The sequence below is a fragment of the Mastomys coucha genome, unplaced genomic scaffold (genome assembly GCF_008632895.1).
Source record: "Mastomys coucha isolate ucsf_1 unplaced genomic scaffold, UCSF_Mcou_1 pScaffold14, whole genome shotgun sequence".
In the NCBI taxonomy this organism is placed as follows: domain Eukaryota; kingdom Metazoa; phylum Chordata; class Mammalia; order Rodentia; family Muridae; genus Mastomys; species Mastomys coucha.
In genome coordinates, this window is record NW_022196896.1 from 64,445,314 (window position 1) to 64,466,437 (window position 21,124).

The 21,124-nt window shown below is 46.3% G+C and overlaps 1 protein-coding gene across 5 annotated transcripts in view; it reads right to left on the reverse strand.

Moving 5' to 3' along the window:
* The window catches only part of Fam178b (family with sequence similarity 178 member B), a 117,943-nt gene that overhangs the window by 75,510 nt on the left and 21,309 nt on the right, over positions 1 to 21,124 (reverse strand). For all 5 annotated transcript variants that reach the window (XM_031367194.1, XM_031367198.1, XM_031367197.1 and 2 more), the window contains 4 exons: positions 20,146 to 20,442; positions 18,804 to 18,865; positions 15,823 to 15,936; positions 3,425 to 3,577 (listed from right to left, as the gene is read on the reverse strand). In XM_031367194.1, the coding sequence (XP_031223054.1) occupies positions 3,425 to 3,577; positions 15,823 to 15,936; positions 18,804 to 18,865; positions 20,146 to 20,340 (524 nt within the window). In that variant the 5' untranslated portion in view covers positions 20,341 to 20,442. The remainder of the gene's footprint in view (positions 1 to 3,424; positions 3,578 to 15,822; positions 15,937 to 18,803; positions 18,866 to 20,145; positions 20,443 to 21,124) is intronic.

The window sequence follows — 21,124 nt, forward strand, 5'->3', positions numbered from 1 at the left end:
ACACACACACACACACACACACACACACACACGCGCGCGCGCGCGCATACACGCACCCTGATGCTAAGGGCAGCCTTCCTCTCTCCTGACACCCAGCCTTGCCTGCCTACTCTCAGCCAGCCGCTGTCCCTGCTCCTTAGCCTACCCCTTCCTTCCTTCCTTCTGCCTTTCATCACCTCTTTATTTGGCCCTCTTTTACTGGGGTAAAATGAAACTTTATCAGGGGTCACATGCACACCTCATAATCTCATGTTGCAGGTAGGGACACCTTCTAGACTTTTAGACATTGGTGCATTATTTACAACAGAGAAAAGCTGAAAGAAATGTGTATTTCCAAAAGACTAAGAAAATGCATGCCAAGGCATTAGAGCAATGTGGAGTTTGTTATGGTGGCATCACATGGTCAAATTGCAATTCTGGGGCCGTTATTCGGACACCAATTCGGATGACCTGTAAGCAGTACAGCATGTGTAGCCCAGCAACACGGTTGAGTTGGAGACAGTGCTTGCTGCCATGCCTGATGACCTGAGTTCAATTCCCAAGACCCATGCAGAAAGCAAGATCCAACTCCTAGAAACTGTCCTCTGACTGCCACACACACGTGTGAGCCATTCAAGCTCTGAACACTGATAAAGATAAAAAGCTACTATTTTTAGGGGCAACAGCATCAAAAAATAGAATGTTGTCAGGCAGGAACAAAGAGAGACTGGCTGACTCTGTTGGACAATGGGTATGTGGAGGCAGGTTATACTGTTCATTCAAACTTCAGATATGGCTGCAAGCATCCAAGATAGAAGAGAAGCCTTTAGGGGAGGCTGGAGATATGGCTCAGTGGTTAAGAGCACTTGTTGCTCTTACAGAAAACCTCAGTTAGATTCCCAGCACACACATGGTGGCTCACAACCATTCATAAATCTGGTTCTATGAGATCCAATGTTCTCCTCTGACTCTCTAGGGCAGCAGGCATGTGCACACATACATGCAGGCAAAAGACTCATGTATATGTATGTGTAGATGTATATATATAATATAAATACATATAAAATGAATAAATGTAAATTTAAAAAAACCTTAAAAGAAACATCCAAATATTACTGGTAATCTTTAAAGCTGAGATGGCTCATGCTGTGGTTGAAATGGGTGGGCAGTGGTGGCCTTTTCTCTATCTGTTTGGCCTCCACCGAAGTCACCAGCCCATAGATGTACTAGGCAGATAGCAACTGCTATGAATTCTCCTTATCTTTCTTTTATTCTTGGACATGAAGCTCACAACTGCCAAGTGTTGGGGCACAATTGTGGTAGACAGTTTAGAATTCCCCCAATAGAGCAGTCTGTCTGATAATGAGCATGAGCTTGCTCCTCAGCAGAGAAGGAGCCAGGAGCTGTCTCTATTGCTATCAAGCATGCTTCTGGCTGAGGATGGCTTCTCATCTATGTGCACATAGACTGAAGATACAGTATCCCAGCAAACACACTAGTCTTTCTCTGTCTGTAGGGGATCTGATCCACTGACCCTCAGACGATGGTCAAAATGGTGACTGGTATTGATCTCTACATAGTGTGTACCTGTGTGTGGGTATGTACCCATGTGCAGACACCTGTGGAGTCCTGGAGAGGGTGTCACAGATGCTTGTGAGCTGCACACATGGGTGCAGTGTGCACTCAACCAGTCCTTCCACCCTAGCAATCCCAGCTTGATTCTTCTTTATCCTTTTCACCTGAAGGAAGGAAGTGTCATAGAGTCTCTTTGGCCTATGTGAAGCCCCAAAATCACTCTACTTGTGCAATGTGGTCACTAAGTACAGTAGAAGCTCCTTAATGAATGCTCTCCCATACTGCAAGGATCAATCTGATAATAGAGGTGGCTACTAGTTGATTAGAGCATGCTCTAGTAGGAATACACCAAACAAAGGCAGGGTTCATGTATATGCCAGGCTGACAGAATGGGATAGCACAAATTACAACACTCATAACAGTATATAAGGTAAAAACCTATAAACTATTTCTGGATTTGCCCATTTAATATTGTCCAGACCATAGCTGGCCACCAGGTAATTGAAATGACATGAGATATGACTATGGGTAAGGGCCCTGCTGTAGGGAGGAGTGACCGTCTGATGCCCCAGAGCTTGGTCCTGTGCTAACTGAGACAAGATCCCCAGGCCAAGCATGATGAGTCTGGCTCCTGATGTTCTCTGAAACTGTGGTGTGGAGGAGGAAAAGGCAGTATGAGTAAATGCATGGCCTCACACTTTCTATAAAGTTTATGCTTCCAGGGGCCGGAGAGAGGGCTCAGTGGTTAAGAGCACATCCTTGTGAGGGAAGAAAAGGTTTATTCCATCTTCTGCTCCTCCAGAGGACCCAAGATTGCTTCCCAGCATCCACAACTGCTGGTCCCTGGGGACCCAATACTCTCTTCTGGCTTCCTGAGGCACTGCACACACACAGCATATATTCACACACACACACACACACACACACACACACACACACACAAATAAATTTAAATCTTCTTTCAATTAAAATGAGTTTGTGTATCTAAATTAGTAAATTTTCTACAAGACATGCATGACCAAGTTACTGTGGCAGATAATTTTGGTTGTCAACTTGACACACTCACAAAGGACACTCTGCTGAAGAACTCAGATTGGCTGTAGGCATGTCTGTGGGACATTGTCTTGATTACTAATTGATGAAAAAGGGCCCAGGCCACTGTGGGCACGTAAGCCTGGTCTCTATAGGAAGGGTGACTGAACACGAATGAGCCTGGGAGTCTCAGTCCTGCCTCCAGGTTCCCACTTCAGCTTCTGCCCTGACTGCCCTTCATGACGGCCAATTTGTTTTATTACAGTTGCAGGGACAGAAAAGTAATGAAGACAATCACCTGTGTTCATAAAAGGTTACATATCCATGTTGTTCAGAATACCACTTTGCATTTTCTGACCTGAGGTGGTTCTTGTCCCTAGAACGGAACTGTTCCCCTGTGTTCCTTGTGACTCAATCACAGTTTCTTTTGCTGTGATAAAATGCTATAACCATAAACAACTTGGGGAGGAAAAGGCTTATTCCATCCTACCTTTCCAGGTCACAGTCCACCACTGAGGGAAGTCAGGGCAGGAACTTAAGCTGGGCAGAAACCTGGAGGCAGGAGCTGATGCAGGGGCCATGGAAGAGTGCTGCTTACTGGCTTTCTCCCCATGGCTTGCTCACCCTGCTGTCTTGTTGCCCCAGGATCATCTGCCTAGGGGTGGTACCACCCACAGTGGGCTAGGCCCTCCCACATCAATCATCAATCAAGAAAATGCACCACAGTCTTGCCCACAGGCCAATCTGGTGGGAGTATTTTCTCAATTGAAGTTCCCTCTTCCAAAATGATTCTATTTTGTGCCAAGCTAACATAAAATAGCCAGCACAGTATGCTTACCTGAGGAACAGCTCTTCCAATTGGCTGTGTGGCTTTAGACTGGAGGAGTCCAGGAAGCAAGGCAAAGGGTGACGCCTAGGTAAGAATACAATTTCACCAGGATGCACTGGTGAAATGACCTGCAGGGACACGGAGAACTTCTCCACCAGCATCCTGGCAAAGCAAGGGGTAGAGCAGGGTTAGGTATGTGCCTGCCTCTGTAGCAGCCTATGCAGTGCTAAGAGAGGAACAGGGACAGTGGCTGTGTAGCCAGGGCCAGGGTGGTGTCTGGAAGGGGTGAGGAGGCACCAGCTGACAGGGCACTGTGAGTGTGGGTCTCCATGGTAGCTGGGCCAGTGACCCTCAAACTTCAGATCTTATGAGGACAACCGCCCACAAAGCTGAAATGCAGACCCTGACCTGTCAGTCCTGCATACACAAACAGGTGTGGAGAGCCAAGGCAAAGAAGAGACTCTGCAGTTCTTTCATGATCCATTGACTCGAGATGGGAAGGAAGACACAAGGTCAGGTCAGAGACCCAGCTGAGTCTCTACACCGACAGCCAGTCACAACACACTGATGGGAGGAGTGCCAAGCTGAAGACTAGGGCGTGCAAGTGTGTGTGTGCACATGTGCGTGTGCATGTCATCTCTTAATGGATTCCAAGATCCTATAATTGCAGCTAATATTAAGTAATATATAACATAATGCATTTTCTCAACCAATTCTTGTCACACACCATGGCTATAACTTATGCAGTTTGAACTGAGACAGGAAAACACATCAATTTCTTTTCCTTTTCCACAGCTTTGCAGATGGAAGATCTGTTCTTCTGTAGATTTTGGCCAATAGCAGCAGACAATATCCCATCCTTAACTTTTCACCTTTTTTCTTAAAGGAAGTGCCTTCCAGCCTTTTGCTGCATATCTGTGTTTCTTGCATCACTACTCAGTGCTTTGGGACTGCATTAAGTACAGCAGGCGTGACTTCAACACATGCATTGATTCTGTGACTGCTCATCTGTCAATCCAGGTGAATAATGGGTAGGCATCACGTTCAGTGTGGAACCAAAGGGCAAAGGGATAATTAGTGTCCTGGGTGAGATGGAGAAGACCACAAGCTTTACTCACACAACTTATGCACTGTTTGGGAAATTTCCATTTAATATTTTCAGACGGCAGTTGACTACGGTTACCAAAAGAACCACAAGAGAAACCAGGTAAGAGGCGACATCTCTACACACATTCAGAATATAACGTACCTGGACATGAGAGCTCCCCATGCCCACCGTGCCCCCTGCCCCAGTCACTGATATTCCCAGCTACAACCCTTCTGAACAGACTTAGGTGGGGAGGAGAGGAAGACAGAATTTCTTGCTTGCTTTAAAAAGCCGTCTTCCATTTGGTGTTTTAGCAATATAATAGACGGATTAACAATGATGAAGGAAACAAGCTAAATATGTAATTCCCTTTTCTACCTGGAAGGAAGCTCATGGGTTCCCAACCAGATGTGCTGACTGAGGAGTAGAAAGTTAGAAGTCTATCAGGATCTGGGGCATGAGTGGCTGGCCTTGGCCATGGGGTTACATACCCTGCCACCTGACAGTCAGCCTGGTAAACCTGACTCACTTTTTGGCCAGGTGACCCAAGATAAGACTCTGAGGGCTGTCCTGGGGACAAATGGCACAATGAGTGGGAAGGATGGTGGAACCCAGAAGGCTCAGGCTCAGTGGGTTCACAAAAAGCCTGATAGCTACCATACACGTGATAAGATAACCTTGTTTGGTCATGTCATTGCTATTACAATATTCTATCTATCATAGCTTCTTTTGTTACTTTTGTAGCTAGAAAAAATGTGAAGATTATTAAGAAATTAATAATAACTAGGCTCATCTGTAAAGTGGGTCCTAGTCCTTTCCCCAAGCCCAAGCCATCACTCAAAGGGACTTTTGTAATGCTAACTGTAATGTATGTGTATCATTAGATTCCAAGACACTGTCACATGTCTAATTAGGGATTTCCTGTATAGCCTAGAGCAGAGAATAAAGGGCCACGTTGTGGTTTAAATATCTGTCTCTCCCTTCTCCGGCCCTCCCCCGTCTCAGCACACACATAAGGTCTTTTAAGTTTAAGAAAGAGATAATTTAGGATGTCATCCTGTGGAGATCCAAGCCAATTCTTAGTGTATGAGCACACATTCTGCTTGGGATGATCAGGGTCCTTTCTACCACAGACAGTTGTGGCAATCACATGACGTCTTGTCTGGCAGATGGTGCCTAGCCCCCACCCATATTGCCTTGCTGGCCCTCACCACTTCCTCTGGCCCCATTCAGAAATGGAACAGGTTGGTACTTTTCTACACCAATGAGTCATTTTTAATTTTAAAGTGTAAGATTGAACCATCACACCACAATGATCCGACATCAAAACCACCACCTCAAAGTGGCTGTTGTCAGAAAGCCTTTCTCAGAGCACCACTGGAGAATGTCATGTGCCCAGAAAATGAGCCACCATTTCAAAGCTACAAACACCTTCTGCTGTAAGCAGTCACATACGCAGCTCCCTTTTTGTGTGGAATTTTCTGACCTTTACGTCATGACTTCCACAATCCTGTGTGCACTCAGTAGAAAGGTCAAAGGCAATAAAATTATTCTTACTACTGAGTTTTCAAAAACTTTTTTTTTTATTTTTTTTTAATTTTGGGCCAGCAAGACAGCTCTTGTGGGTTAAGGTATTTATCATCAGACTTGACAACCTGAGTTCAATCCCTGAGACCCACATGGTAAAGGGAAAGAACCAACTCCTACAAATGTCTTCTGGCCTCAACTCATGAGCTGTGGCTCATGCATACCCCACTCCAAATAAATAAATGTAATACAAATTTAAAAATGTAAATGTCTCTGTGTGTATTTTGTATGACATATGTATCTGTGCGCTTGTGTGTTCATCTAGGGTCAGAGGACAAGCCTGGATGTTGGTTCTTATTGGCTACCTTGTTTGAGACAAAGTCTGTTTCTTTATCTGAGTTTTTTGTCTGTTCTGTTTTTGTTTAGCTTGGTTTTTGTTTTGAGACACAGCCTTACTATGTATGCAGCTTGGCTGGCCTGGAACTCAATACATAGACCAGGCTGGCCTGGAATTCACAGAGATCTGCATGCCTCTTTCCCTAGTGCTAGAAGAAAAGCTATGTACTACACCTATTTTTGTTTGTTTTTTTCCTCTTCCTTCCTTTTTGTGTCCCTGGAACTGTGCACTGTAGGACAGCTGGCCAGCCAGTTTCTAGGAAGTCTCCCAACTGTGCCTTCCATCTAGCTTTAAGATTCCTAGAATCACTGGACAGTGGTGGCACACGCCTTTAATCCCAGCACTTGGGAGGCAGAGGCAGGCAGATTTCTGAGTTCGAGGCCAGCCTAGTCTATAGAGTGAGTTCTAGGACAGCCAGGGCTATACAGAGAAACACTGTCTCAAAAAAAAAAAAAAATCTAGAATCTCAGAAGAGATGCTATGCCCATCTTCCCATGGCTTCTAGAATTGAATTCAGGTCCATGTTCATCTAGCAAGTGCTTTGTCCATGGAGCTCTCATTTCAGTTCACTTCAGAGACTTTACCGAAGTTGTAAGAGGCTTTATTCCAAGGTTATGTGTCCAGTGAGTTGAGATCCCTAAAGCCAAATCCATAGCCTATGACTGTTGCCAATGACGCCACCAAAACATTCCCAACATACTGATTCAGCTCAGTTTCCAGCTACCCGACTTCTGCAGAGAGGGTCCTAGGACACCAGGCAGGACCCAGAACCTGCCCTAAAGGACTGGCCAAAGTCTAACAACTTCCTAACCACCCTGAGTCTCTAGGAAGCATGCAAAAGGAGCTTGCTCTGCCCATCTGGTGGCTGTCCCTGTCAAGACATGTTCTGAGACTTTCACAGTGAAGAGGGAACAGAGAAAAAACAAGAATATACATACAGCTTCACCTGCTTGTAATCACTACTGTCACCTTAATCCCAAGGGCAGTAGCTGCAGTCAGATGGCACTGGCTCTTTGAGAGGCACTAGTCCACCTCAGCTGGAGTCACCCCCTGTGCACTGAGGGCTGCATACAAGTCCAGTGGGTGGCCTCTTCACACTAGAAGAACAAAAGCCTTACCCTCTGAGCTCACTCATGGAGCCATTTTCTGAACAAAAATCCTATGTTGTTAGTGGATATTTGAACACACTGTGAACTGGAAAAATCTGTTTCTTGTTGTGAGGTGTCTCAGCCCTAGCACAGATCTCTAACCCAAGAGCTCTCTATAAACAAGAGTTAAATAAAGTCAACCATAGGTCAAGAGGCAGAACAAGCAACCAGTTGACAGGGAGTGAACATAGGAAACCCAGGAAAGAGAAAGGAGATGCCTTTGAGTTGAAGGGTATTTAAGACAGCATGGAGGAGGTATTTAAGACAGCATGGAGGAGGAGGAGGAGGAGGAGGAGGAGGAGGAGGAGGAGGAGGAGGAGGAGGAGGAAGAGCCCTGTTCTTCTGGGATTCGGTGGAGTAGGAAGGTCAGATGGGGCTTTCTCTGCCTTTCTGAGCTGGCAGGCTTTCACCACAGGGTCTGGCTCCTGACTCTTTATTGGTAAAATCCAATGTTTGATATTTTCTTAAAACAATACTATGTAGAGCTATAAAGTTGACTGATATATTAAGTCCTTCGCTTCTCTCTCCAGCCATCTTTCCTCATGGCCACATCTTTATCCCTGAGCTCTGTCTTTAAGAGTGACAGATTTATACTTTTTTCCTTTGAGTCAGGACCTCACATAATCCAGGCTGACCCTGAACTCCTTTTGTAGCAAAGGATGACCCTGAGGTCTTGGCCCTGTCTGCCTTCCAAGTACCTACCAGGCTTACAATCATATCCTGCCTTGCCCTGACTGGGGAGGGAGCATGTTAAAGGATTGGGACTCTCTTCTTGGTTTGGCTGCCTGGTGAATAAACTCTTTTGCAAAATGTTTTGCTTCAATGATTGGCATATTGCACGGGGAAAAGACTACCTATTTCATTATAACAAAGCATGATACTAGTCAGGAGGCAGGGCCCCCTAAACTAAAGCCTGCTGGCTACTCCCTGCCTGGGGTCCATTTTCACATCCAGGTATACCTGCTGCATAGTCAGGCTTTGCCACTGAACTCTTGTCTACAGAGGACCTTTCTTTAGGAAATTTTTGTGAATCTGTAACTCCAGAGCCCAATCCCTATGCCAGAGATGGGCTGGCTCCAAGCCTAAAGCATTTACTGTCTGTTTATACACTACAAAAAAAAAAAAAAAAAGTTTGTCTAGGAACAATCTGTGAAAGAGGCAAATGGCCAGCCACAAAGACCCTAACATCATCTCTGGGCAACTTAAAATGGTGTGATTCTTTTGGGAATCCTAAAGGCAGGGCCCCAACGATGTCAGTATGTTATTCCTGAGCCCTGAGTATAGTCAAAGCTACAGCCATTATGCCTGGGCTGAGGCTAATCTGTGCACTCAGACTCACAAAAAAGCCATGCCTGGACATCCAACAAGTAAGGGTCCCTGAGGCCACCTTCCTATTACCCACTCCAGCCTCTTCTGCCACCTGCCTCCTATTATGGCCCCCTGTCTCTCCCACCACAACAAAAGACACCAATCCTGTCTTCCAACATCAGCTTCCCCATTTCTTGTAGTGTCCTCATGAACATAAAACAGAAATAGCCATCAACAACCACACTCCAACCAACTGGTCAATCAAACCTGTTGCCCTGCCTGAAGTCCTGCCCCCACTTTCCTCTTAAGGTCCTTCCTGATGTTCTCTTTGGCCTGTCCACCTGCTCGACAGACAGGCTTGTTCCCACACAGCTGCTCTTGACAAGGTCACAGTTATTGCTGTGCTGCAACATGTTATTGTATTTCCTGATCTCCCTGATCTCTGCCCACTAGCGCTGGCTCCAGCACCAGCTTTCCCCAGCATGCTCAGTTGCCTTTTCTGTTTCCCTGCCTCAACTATGGGCCTCAGCTCTTAGACACTGGCTCTCCATGTGCTACATTTGCCCCCTACCATCTCATCTTGTGTTAATGCTGTTCCTTTGTTTTTGAGCAGGGTCTTGTTTTGCAGCCCTGGAAATATTATGTAATCCAGGCCAGTCTTGAACTTTTGGTGACTTTCCTGCCTCTGCCTCCCGAATTCTGAGATAACAGGAATGTGATGTCATGTCTGGCTTCTTATGGGCTGATAAACGTCACCTGCCTGTGGTCATTCCTAACCTTGCCTCAGCCATCTATCTGAATTTGAACCTACAGTTCCCTGTGTAACTCTACTTCTAAGCCAGCCTCTGCTCACTGGATCTTTCTCCCTGTAATTAAAGATGCCTCCATGCTACATGTGATGGTGCATGCCTTGTCTTAGTCAGTGATTTGTGGTTGTGAGCAGACACCATAACCACAGCAGCTCTTATAAAGAACAACATTGAACTGGGGCTGGCTTACAGTTTCAGAGGATGACTAGTCCATTATCATCATGGCAGGGAGCATGGCAGCACGCAGGCAGGGAGGTGTGGTGGTAGGGAAGGAGCTGAAAGCTTTATATCCTGATCCTCAGGCAGCAGGCAAGGAGCCAAGGGTCTGTCATGGGATTTTGAAACCTCAAAGCCACTCCCAGTAGCACACCTCCTCCAACAAGACCACACCTCCTAATTCTACCCAAACATTCCACCAACTAAGAGCTCACATATATTCAAATATATGAGCCTACTGGGTCAGTCTCCTTTAAACCACCAACACACCTGTAGTCCCCAAAAAACTGGGAGGCAGAGGTGGGCAGATGAAGTCTGAAGCCAGCCTGGGAGACCTATATTTCAAAAGAGAAATACAAAGCCTGTCCCAGTCTTCCAGCTGCTCAGGCCCAAGACCTTGGAGTCCCTGCTTTGAGTCTCCTTTTCTCCGACTCTCTAGCCAACTGTCACTTCTCCCTGAAGCAGCCAGCACTGCCTGCCCCACCCACTGTCTGTAGCTCTGACCAGCATCATTTTTCCTAGATTTGCCTGCTGGGACTGCATATGATACCATGATGTAAGTGTCTGTATTTTCCATGGTTTTTGGCTTGTGATTCCCTCCTTCAAGGGAACCATGGAGACTAAAAAACTCCCCTTCACAAAGGGGTCCCCTAAAGTCACAGAAACTCCCTGAATCTTCAGCATCTTCCTCTGATCCACCTTCCTTGACAGTCATAAGACACCCCCCCCACCCCCACTGTAGAGGACTCATGACCAGAGGAAGGAATGCTTAGACAGAGGCTAAGATCCTGGACAGGTGGGCACAATGGGTGTTTCCTGTGTAGCCCATCATGCCTGTGCAAGGAAATTTCCAGAAAAATCCAAAAGGGCAGATTTCAAAGAGCTTCCAGATAGTTAAGGAGCTTCCTGGGCAGTGGCATGCTCAGAGAGAATGGGGAAGCTCTGTGCCCCTTCTCAAAACTCATGTGTCTCTTTACAGTTTCCTAGTATCTTTTATGAGAAGCAATGCAAGTACCTTTGAGTCCTGTGAGCTAGCCTAGCAAATTCACTGACCCAAAGGAATGGGTTGTGTGTCTGAATCCCCCAATTTATATTGAGTCAGTCAGAAGGACAAGTAAAACAACCTGGGAAGACAGGTGTCTGAAGTGGGGATAGGCCGCTATCATTGGGATGGAGTCCCCATGTGGGATCTGATGGTCTCCAGGTAGATAGTATATAGACTTTAGAGAATACTACCTGGTTTGTTCCCATTAGAGAGAAATCCCCCATCTTCTGGACTCAAAAGTCTTCTGTATTATAGGGTAAATCCAGGAAAAGGAACCATTTTAATTTTTTATCAACACATGCTCTCCACCCTGAAGCTCCCCTTCTTCTGCCCCTGTCCCACCAGTCTGCCTTTGCTACAGGATGCCATTTGGGTGTGTGTCAGATCAGTGGCACCTGCTCACTTGGGACAAAGACCTCTAAGACCTACCTCTAGTTCCCTGATCTGTGTCCCAAGTCTGGCTCATACTGTCTTCAGATTTGTTTAACAGTCACCTTCGGAAAGGCCTTTCCTAACCCCTTACCCAATGACTCCTTTCCCAGCATTCCTTGTACTTCCTTCCCATATTATCCTCTCCTATCAGCCTTGTCTTGTTTATTGTTTGTCTCTCTGAGCTAAGAGCATATGATGCCATAGAGCTTGGTACAGGTTGACAATGAACAATGATGGACAGAAGAATGAGTCAATGAACAGGCAGATAAAGACATGGATGACTGGTGACATATAGACTGAACAAGACCTTCCAAATTACCCACAGTGAATCCTAATCCCCAACATGGCTGGGGTGTTATCTTTGTGTGGAACCTTCATGAATGAGATTATCATCACTGTAAGAGATGTCCCAGGCTGGGGACATAGTTTGGTGGAAGAATGCCTACCTGGCATGCACAAAGTCCTCCAATACTGAAAGAAAAAACTCCAAACACACCCAAAACATGTCAGAGAACTCTGAGAAGTCTCTAGCCATCGTTCTTCCATCTGAAGACACAAGAGCTCTCCACAGAATGTGGCACCAGAACTTCAGATTCCGAGACTCTGGAATCCACTGTGGAAAGCAGATTTCTAAGAGCTAGGTATAGCAGAGCACGCCGTTAATCCCAACACTTGAGAGGTAGAGGTAGGCAGATTTTTAAATTCAAGGCTGGCCTGGTTTACAGAGCAGGTTCCAGGATAGCTAGGGCTACACAGAAATCTTGAACAAAGAAAAAGCAAAGCAAAACAAAATAAAAAAGAAAAGCAGATTTCTGCTATTTATCCATGCCTATCTCACAGCAGCCCTAAAGAGTTAAGACACATAATAAATTAATCATGTGAAGTGACACCAGACCAAGGCAACTTTTTTTTGTTTTGCTTTGCTTTTTGTTTTTTGTTTGTTTGTTTTTTGTTTTTTCGAGACAGGGTTTCTCTGTATAGCCCTGTCTGTCCTGGAACTCACTCTGTAGACCAGGCTGGCCTCGAACTCAGAAATCCACCTGTCTCAGCCTCCCAAGTGCTGGGATTAAAGGCATGTGCCACCACTGCCCAGTGACCATGGCAACTCTTATAAAAGAAAGCATTTAATTAGGGGCTTCCTTTTAGAGTAGTCCATTATCATGATGGCAGGAAGCATGGCAGCAGGCAGGCAGGTGCTGGAGCAGTAGCTGAAAACTACATCCTGATCCACAGGCAGAGAGAGAGAGGGGTGGGGTGGGGAGACAGACAGACAGACAGACACTAGGCCTGCCACAAGCTTTTGAAACCTCAAGGCCCACCTTCAGTAACACACTTCCTCAAACAAGGCTACTCCTCTGAATCCTTCTAATCCTATCAAAGAGTCCACTCCCTGGTGTCTAAGCATTCAAATATATGAGCCTGCAGGACCATCTTATTAAAACTACTAGACTCCACTCCTTGGTCCCTATGGATTTATATAGCCATATCATAATGCAAAAAATGCATTCAGTTCAACTTCAAAAGTCCCCATAGTCTATCATAGTCCAATAATCCTGTTTAAAAGTCCCAAATCTCTTCTGAGACTCATGGCAATCTCTTAACTATAACCTTCAGTAATATCGAAACCAAAAAGCATATTGTGCCAAGTAGTGGTGGTGCATGTCTTTAACCCCAGCACTTGGGAGGCAGAGCAAGGTGGATCTCTGAGAGTTTGAAGTCAGTCTAGCTCTACAGAGTGAGTTCCAGGACAGCCAGGGCTGTTACTCAGAAAGATTCTGTCTCAAAAATCAACCAACCAACCAACCAAAAAAACCCCAAATCACATACTTCCAACAAACAATGGCACAGAATATACATTACCATTCAAAATGAGGAGGGGGAAGGGAGGGAGCATGATGGCTATTCTTGTCAACTTGACTACATCTGGAATGAACTACAATCCAGAAAGGAAGTGCACACCCATGAGAGGCTTTCTGCTTGGACTGAAGTGGGTGAATCCAGACCTTTGAGGTAGAAAGACACACACCTTTGATCTGGGATCTTGAAGCAGGAAGACATACTTCTTTGATCTGTCTCTTAAGGCTGGAAGACATACCTTTAATATGGGCTATACCTTCTGCTGGAAGTCTACATAAGGACAAAGAAGAAAACTTTTGCTCTTTGCCCACTTGCCCTTGTCTTGCTAGCACATCCAATCCTTCACTGATGTTAGAGCCTACTTCTTCAGGAGTATAAAGAGGAGCGGCTGAGACAACCAGCCTGTGGGACTGAGCAACTACTAGACTCTTGGACTTTCCATTCACAGCTAGCCATTGTTAGATTAACCTAGTCATTAAAAAATTATATATATACAGAGAGAGAGAGAGAGAGAGAAAGAGAGAGAGAGAGAGAGAGAGAGAGAGAGAGAGAGAGTCATTCCTTACGTTTGATGACTCTAGAGAACCTTGACTAATACAGAAGCATAGTGAGGAAACCATGGACCAAAGCCAGACCAAAGACCATCATGGTAAACTCTAATCTGCATCTCCATGTATGATGTCAACGTGTTTGTCATATCTCCAACTTCTTTAAGCTTTGTTGACTGCAATATACTTCTTTCTCTTGGACTGTTCCACATCTGGTCTGAAGCTCTTCTGGGCATGGATCCCATGATTACACCATCTCCAACATCTTAGGGTATTCACAGCAATCCAGGCTTCACCTTCACAGCTTCACACATGGCCTCTCCGGGCCTTGATGCAGGAACAACCCTGTCCCACACCTGGCCTCAGTGGCTTTCCTTAGTCTTGGAGGGAGATTCCACAAAGTCTCTCTTGTATCCTTGACTCTCAAGCCAAAACTGTGTGGCTGAAGCTGCCAAGTTCTGCTCCTTGCCAGGGTGAAAATTGGCCCCCTAATTCAATTACATCTGCATCAGCTGTCTGCTGTCATTTTTCTTCAATTCCTTTTCACAAGGTGGAAGCTCAGGGCAGGGTGTCCCCTGAAGTCTCCACTCCCACTATCCCATTCAGCATCAGGCTTGCATTTTATCTCCTTGAGCGGTGGACTCAGCTCCATTACACTTCCTGGTGCTTCTTTCCTCCTCAAATGGTACATTTCATATTTTTCCCTGCTCAGCTTGCTCTGATTCACTATAGATCTGCATAAGAGTGGCTACTAATGACTAAGCAACACAGTTAACACTGGGCTGCCTTGAAATCTCCACTGCCAAAGCCATTAATCCAAAACTCTTCAATTTAGTCTCAGATTGTTCTGACAAGCACAAAAAGCAGCTACATTCTTTGCCAAGAATGGTGCCTATGTCTCTTACTAATATTCTTCCCATCTGAAGCCTCTTGAGATGGATCTCCACAGTTCTAATTGTACCCCAGCAGCACTGTCTTCCATGTTTTACTAGGATGGCCTGTTAGCTCCACTAAAAGTGTCCAATCATTTTTCTAGTTCCAAATCCCAGTCTTCCATATTCCTCCAATGAACAGCATTGCCAGGCCTGCCACACCAAAATCTCATTCCTGGAACTAACATCTGTCACAGTTCTTCTAGTGCTATGAAGGACACCAAGCCCAAGGCTGCTCTTAGAAAATAAAGCAGTTAATTAGGGGCTTGCTTACAAGCCCCTAATAGTTTCAGAATCTATTATTGGTAGAGCATGGTAGTATGCAGGTAGGCAGTAGCTGAGAACTATATTCTGATCCACAGGCAGAGAGAGACTGGGCCTGGCATCAGCTTTTGAAAACTCAAAGCCCATGTCCAATGACATACTTCCTCCAAAAAAGGCCACACCTCCTAATCCTGTAATCCTTTCAAAGAGTTCACTCCCTTGTGACTAAGCATCAAATATATGAGCCTGTGGGGGCCATCTTATTCAAGCTACCACACATGGAAAACAGAATATCATAAAAATGGATTCCATTGAGGTTCTTGGGCATCTCAGACCTGTGGTATAGATGAATTCAGCCCTGCCTCAAACTATTGCCCAATGAAATCAGAGCTATCAGAGCTGAACAGCACTGATGGCCATCTTCCTGCTCCTAGTCAAGGAAGATAAACAGTTTCCCGTGGCCATAACCTCCTTCTAGGCAGTGTTCCATTAAGACTGTGGTTTTTGTGTACTTATTCCCCATGAGACAGAGTTCTGTGAACTCGGCTGATAACTGGGCTGCTTTATCATCTGTCTCCTAGAAGGCCATTTGCCCTCTGAAGGCCAGAAGCAGGCGACTGGTTATCTGTGACTATAGCCATAAGAGAAGGTGGAGGACAGCCAGGGCTATACAGAGAAACCCTGTCTGGAAAAAAAAAGAAGAAGAAGAAGAAGAAGAAGAAGAAGAAGAAGAAGAAGAAGAAGAAGAAGAAGAAGAAGAAGAAGAAGAAGAGGAGGAGGAGGAGGCGTACACATTGCTGGGTGAAACTGCCCATCCCCACAGGGTCTGGCTCCTACCTGTGCTCAGGCAAGAGCACTGCTTCTCTGTCATCGTTGTTGTACACAGAGGACTCCAGCCTGGGATGTTCCTGCTGCAACAGCTGCTCCCACTCCTGTTCCAGGACCTGCTCCCTTTGGTAGAAACCAGAGTCTGAGCCAGCCATTGGCACTGCTACCTGATGCCCACCTGTCTCCTCAGGCTACAGGACACCCCCATCCCCAGAACACAGCATGCCTGGGGAGTGCAAGGCCACATGCTAGAGCAGGCTCTGATACTTACTCCTGGAGGAGAGAGCTTTGTTTTGTCTCCAGTGGCAATGGTGAAAGTAGAGAGTGTGTCTTTATTTGTGGACCTTGTTTCGGCATTCCTTCACTCTCTAACATCCCTAGAGCTGGGTCTGCTCTGCTGTTGCCCCAGGGCTCAGTACACGATGAGAGGAGGTTTGTGCCCTCAGCTCCTTGGCAGCTCCAACTCACCATTTGCATCTGCACCCTCCAGAGGCCAGTGCCTTCCTGCCATCCCCACACACCCTTCTCTCCCTCACCCTTTCACCCCTGTCCTGCAGCAAGTACAAGTGCCTTATTTCATTTCCTTACCCGGTGAGCCTCACCCCAGCTCTGGCTAACCTTTACTACGGCCAGCTGTACCTATCATATCCTGCTGGAGCCACAGACCCTGCATGTGGTCTGTCCTTTCCAAACTCATGTGGAAATGTAGATTTCAGAAAAACACTATCGACAGACAGGTAGAGGGCTATCAGGAAGCACTGGGCTCTGAGATGGAACTCAATGATGGGTGAAAACTTTTTTTAAAAATGCTATTTGTTTTCCTATATTCCCTTCCATCGCCATGGGGAGAAAGCATAAAGCTCTCATTTAGAAACTGTACAGATGCCAGCACCATGCTTTTGAACTCTCAGAACCATGAACCAAATTAATCTCTTTTCTTTATAAACCTCCTGGTCTCAGGTATTCTGTTATAGCAACAGAAAATAGACTGATGGAATCTTTCTCTTCCTCTTGGCCTAACAATCCTGTACACTCCTAGAGAGAATGAAGCATCCTTTAGCCTTTGATGTCCTTGCTTCTGAAGGCTGTTGAGAAAATCTGGGGAGTCCCCACCCTGGCCTTTCTAGGGCCTCCCTACAGTTTCCATAGCTCAAGATGAAAAATTCCATCTCCTGCCAAGGTCTCTATCATGTGTTCAGACCTGACAATTTCTAGCATGGGTGACCGGCTCTTCTCAGGTCACATGCCTAAGTCTTTATTCCTCAAACAACCTAGACTCCAGCAGCTCCAGCCACAAGACCACAAGGAGCCTGCAAACCCTTTCCCCCACAGGACCCACTCTCTCAGCACTGCACCGGTTCTTCCAGGACAGTCCATGTGATCTTTCTTTCTCTTTCTTTCTTTCTCTCTTTCTCTCTTTCTTTCTTTCTTTCTTTCTTTCTTTCTCTCTCTCTCTTTCTCTCTCTCTCTCTCTCTCTCTCTCTCTCTCTCTCTCTCTCTCTCTCTTTCTTCCTTTCTTTCTTTCTTTTTTTGTTGTTGGTTTTTTTTTTTTCGAGACTGGGTTTCTTTGTGTAGCCTTGACTGTCCTGGAACTCACTCTTGTAGACCAGGCTGGCCTTGAACTCAGAAATCCTCCTGCGCGTCTGCCTCTCAAGTGCTGGGGTTAAAGGCGTGCACCACCACTGTCCGGCTGTGATCTTTCTTTAGCATGCAGAAAACACACTTCTGCCTCTTCAAAAGCTCCCATGATCCAGTGGGTGTCTGTGTCCAACCACTTTACTACATACCGCTTTATCTATGGCCACATCCCTCTTACCTGTCAGCACTCAGATTTCCTGTCCCAGCTCACCAGGAACAGCATCTGGTCTCAGCTATCTGCCTTTATAAGACAGCACCCCTCCCTCTCCAAGGTTCAAGGGCAAGCTTTTCTCAGCAACTCGACCATATGGAAGATACCAGAGTCAAGACAAACTTCCAGGCAAGTAGAGTGGCACCACTGACTCCCTACATCAAGTTCTGAGCAATAGTTTGGGGATATTGAAAGCCAAAGTTACTGTAGGGAAGAAGGAGATGGACTGACTCTGGAGTGGGCAGAATGCATAAATCCAGAGAAAACAACAGTCCAACCATGTGCACACTTCACTACACTCTGTAGACAAGAGTGCAGGGTTATGGGTTCTGAGAAAAGACTCTAAGAAGGTGGGCATGGATGCTTCCAGCAGGAGTCAAGAGGCAGGAACTCCACCTGCACTCAACATTTATGTACACATACCTGCATTTAGTCTGTGCACACATGCACACAGTAAAGGGGACAGAGGAAAGCTAGGTCATGAGAACAATCTGCTTACAGTCCAGCAAACAGCTGGCCAGCAAACAGGCCCCACACATGACCAGCTGTTCCTGGCCACCTTACAGTGAGCCGTCTATTGTGCACAGGAGGAGCCTGCCTACAGTTCCACTCCAGAGGGTCCCTCCACAGAAGCCAGCCTCCTCCCTGACAGGTGCTTGTGTTTGACACCAGCTCCACCCCACTAAGACACCTCTACTTCTGACCAACATGACTTTTGCCTTCAGAAACTAGAGGGAGCAGCCATGCTGAGCCTGGCTTCTTTGAGATATTATGTGTGATGTTTTGAGATATGAGATATGTGTGGCAGGAAGGAGATGAGAGGGACCAAATAACATGAGAAAGAAAATCAACACTGGAACAGCCAGCGGCCATGCTCCTCTGATGGAACACCCTTGTGGCATGAACTGGGCAGGAATGGAGGCTGGAAGGAAGAAGGATCTGGGATAAGGGCTTTGCTCCTGATGTGGGTGGGAGTCCAGAGCCTCCATTTTAGACCCGCCTATCAGCCTGTGAGCACACAGGGCATGCCACAGCTGCTGGGAAGGCTGCCCCATCCCCACACAGGGGTGCTGAAACCTCAGTCTACCAGTCTTTCACAGAAATGGCCCTGCCCCCACAATGGACTTCATCACATACTCACCTCTTTTCTTGCAGTAAGTAGTCTAAGTTATTGACATAGCACTTCGAGCCCCCAGAGGAAATCTGGAAAGACAGGACACAGGCATAGGGGGGAAGGGAAAACATGGGAGGATTGATGTTAATGTATTCTGCTCACTTTTCTGAACAAATACATGATTTTAAAAAAACACATGATTTTTTTTTAAACATTCAAAACTATGAAAGTTCTCTCCTAGTGCTCACCCACAGGCAACCACAGGTGTAAGTGCTTGCATGCTTTCAGATGTTGCTATACACGCATGAGCAAGCATTAATTCAGTCCCTGTAACTCGCAGACATAGATATATGCCTCATACCTCAACCTGCACTTTGTTCTTTCCAATCAGAAATACATTTCATATTAATGCCAAAGAGACTGCATATGTGTGCATGTGTATGTTTTTGTGTGTATGTGTAAATATAATGTATGTATGCATGTGTGTGTGCACAGGTTTATGTTTTATGTATACGTATGTGTGTATGTGTATATGTATATATGTGTGCCTGTTATGTGCTCAATTAGCATTATCAGGGTATCCTTTTTTTTATTATTATTTTGATTTTTCAAGACAGGGTTTCTCAGTGTACCCTGGCTGTCCTGGAACTCACTCTGTAGACCAGGCTGTCCTGGAACTCAGAAATCTGCCTGCCTCTGCCTCCCAAGTGCTGGGATTAAAGGCATGTACCACCACTGCCCGATTATCAGGGTATTCTTATACATGGCTAGAACATATTTCCCAGTGGCAGGCATTTAGGTTACTGGTAATCTTGGACTATGGCAACTAATGAGACACTATGCTTAGAATAAATTTCCTGAGTCCATGGTCCTAAAGTGTCCCACACTCTACTCCCAGCAGATATCACTGAGGCCTTATTTAGCATCTTTATTACTGAACCGCAGTCATAGGCTTTGTATGCTACCAAGACTGGATCCTGACACTGAGGTTCCTCCTTGCTCCAAGGCTAACCCTAACTTGGAAAACATGAAAGTTTTGAAGGGCCCCATGCAGAAACGCATTCAATCTGCTGTTACCCCCTGGCTTTTGTAAGAGTTAGAGCAAGAGTATGGCGTGGAAACACAGGGAGGAGTGGGATCTGGCTTGAAGCCTGAATTCTTGGCTATGAGAGCCCTAGGGCTGGGGAGAGGTAATACCTTACCTCTGATCAGCAAGAATTGCGATAGGAGGGGGCGGCTGGGTAGAGAGTGGGAGTTGGAGCATGGCTGTAGAAGGAGTCGTCAGGAAGGGTTGGCTTATGGGCAACTAAGAGGTCATTGAAAGGAGAGGCCAATGAGGGGAAGCCAAGATGGCCACTGCCTTACTTACCTCTGGGGTCCCAGCCTGTTGGCTTGGACCTGCCATGTTCCAGAAGAGCTCCTCCAGAGAGGCCAGCTCCACCTTCTGGTTGGAATCTGGAGGGTCCTCAAGGGGTCTCCTTCTGGCTGGAGGTGCTTTCTTGTTTAGGAACTCTACAGGTGGTGGACTCCAGTCAGTGGGGAACGAGTCCCTGGGCATCTGCATCTTGGGCCTCTTCAGTGATTTAGGAGTTAGAGCCACGGTGGGGCTGCAGAACTGTGGCACTGAGTGGAGAAGGAGGTGGTCCAGGAGGCTGCACTTGAGGCTCTGTAAAAGGATAGGCAAATCAGTGGCTGCCTGGACTTGTGTGGGTATGTAAGGAGTCCACCCCATTAGTGTGCCAGACATCAAGCCACACTTGGTAAGGAGAGGGACAGCTTGGGATTGCTATGTGTGGGTGGCAAGGGTAGTAATTCTCCATATATGGCTGCCTTTGGCCCTGCTCTCATATCATGTCTCTACCTATTCAGGTGATGTGGCCTCTCCACAAGGAAGGGCTAGCAAAGGCATCTGCAGCCACACCTGAAGCCCAAGGGATGCTCTGTCCTCAGTGGAACTCCTTACAGGTGAGGTGACTGCCAGAAGAAACCTCGAGATTCTAAATCCCTGTTTTTCCAGAATGGATCTGATACCCAGGAGGACTTACTTCTCTGGGCCTATGACAAGGACTCGACACTGTGCCTGACTGAGGTCAGGTAGCTGAGATGAGATGAAGGGGCCTCCTGACTTCATTTCAGCAGCATAATGGGTAAGAAGAAGGACTTTGACACTGTGTGTGTGTGTGTGTGTGTGTGTGTGCGCGCGCGTGTGTGTGTGTGTGTGCATTGGTCTCTACCATGTCCCCCAAACCCATCCAGACCTGGCACTTGGTTAGGGGTCCATACATTTGTGTTGAATTAAAGAGCATTTTAAAGGGATATTGGGACTGGCTGGCTGGCTGGACCATGTT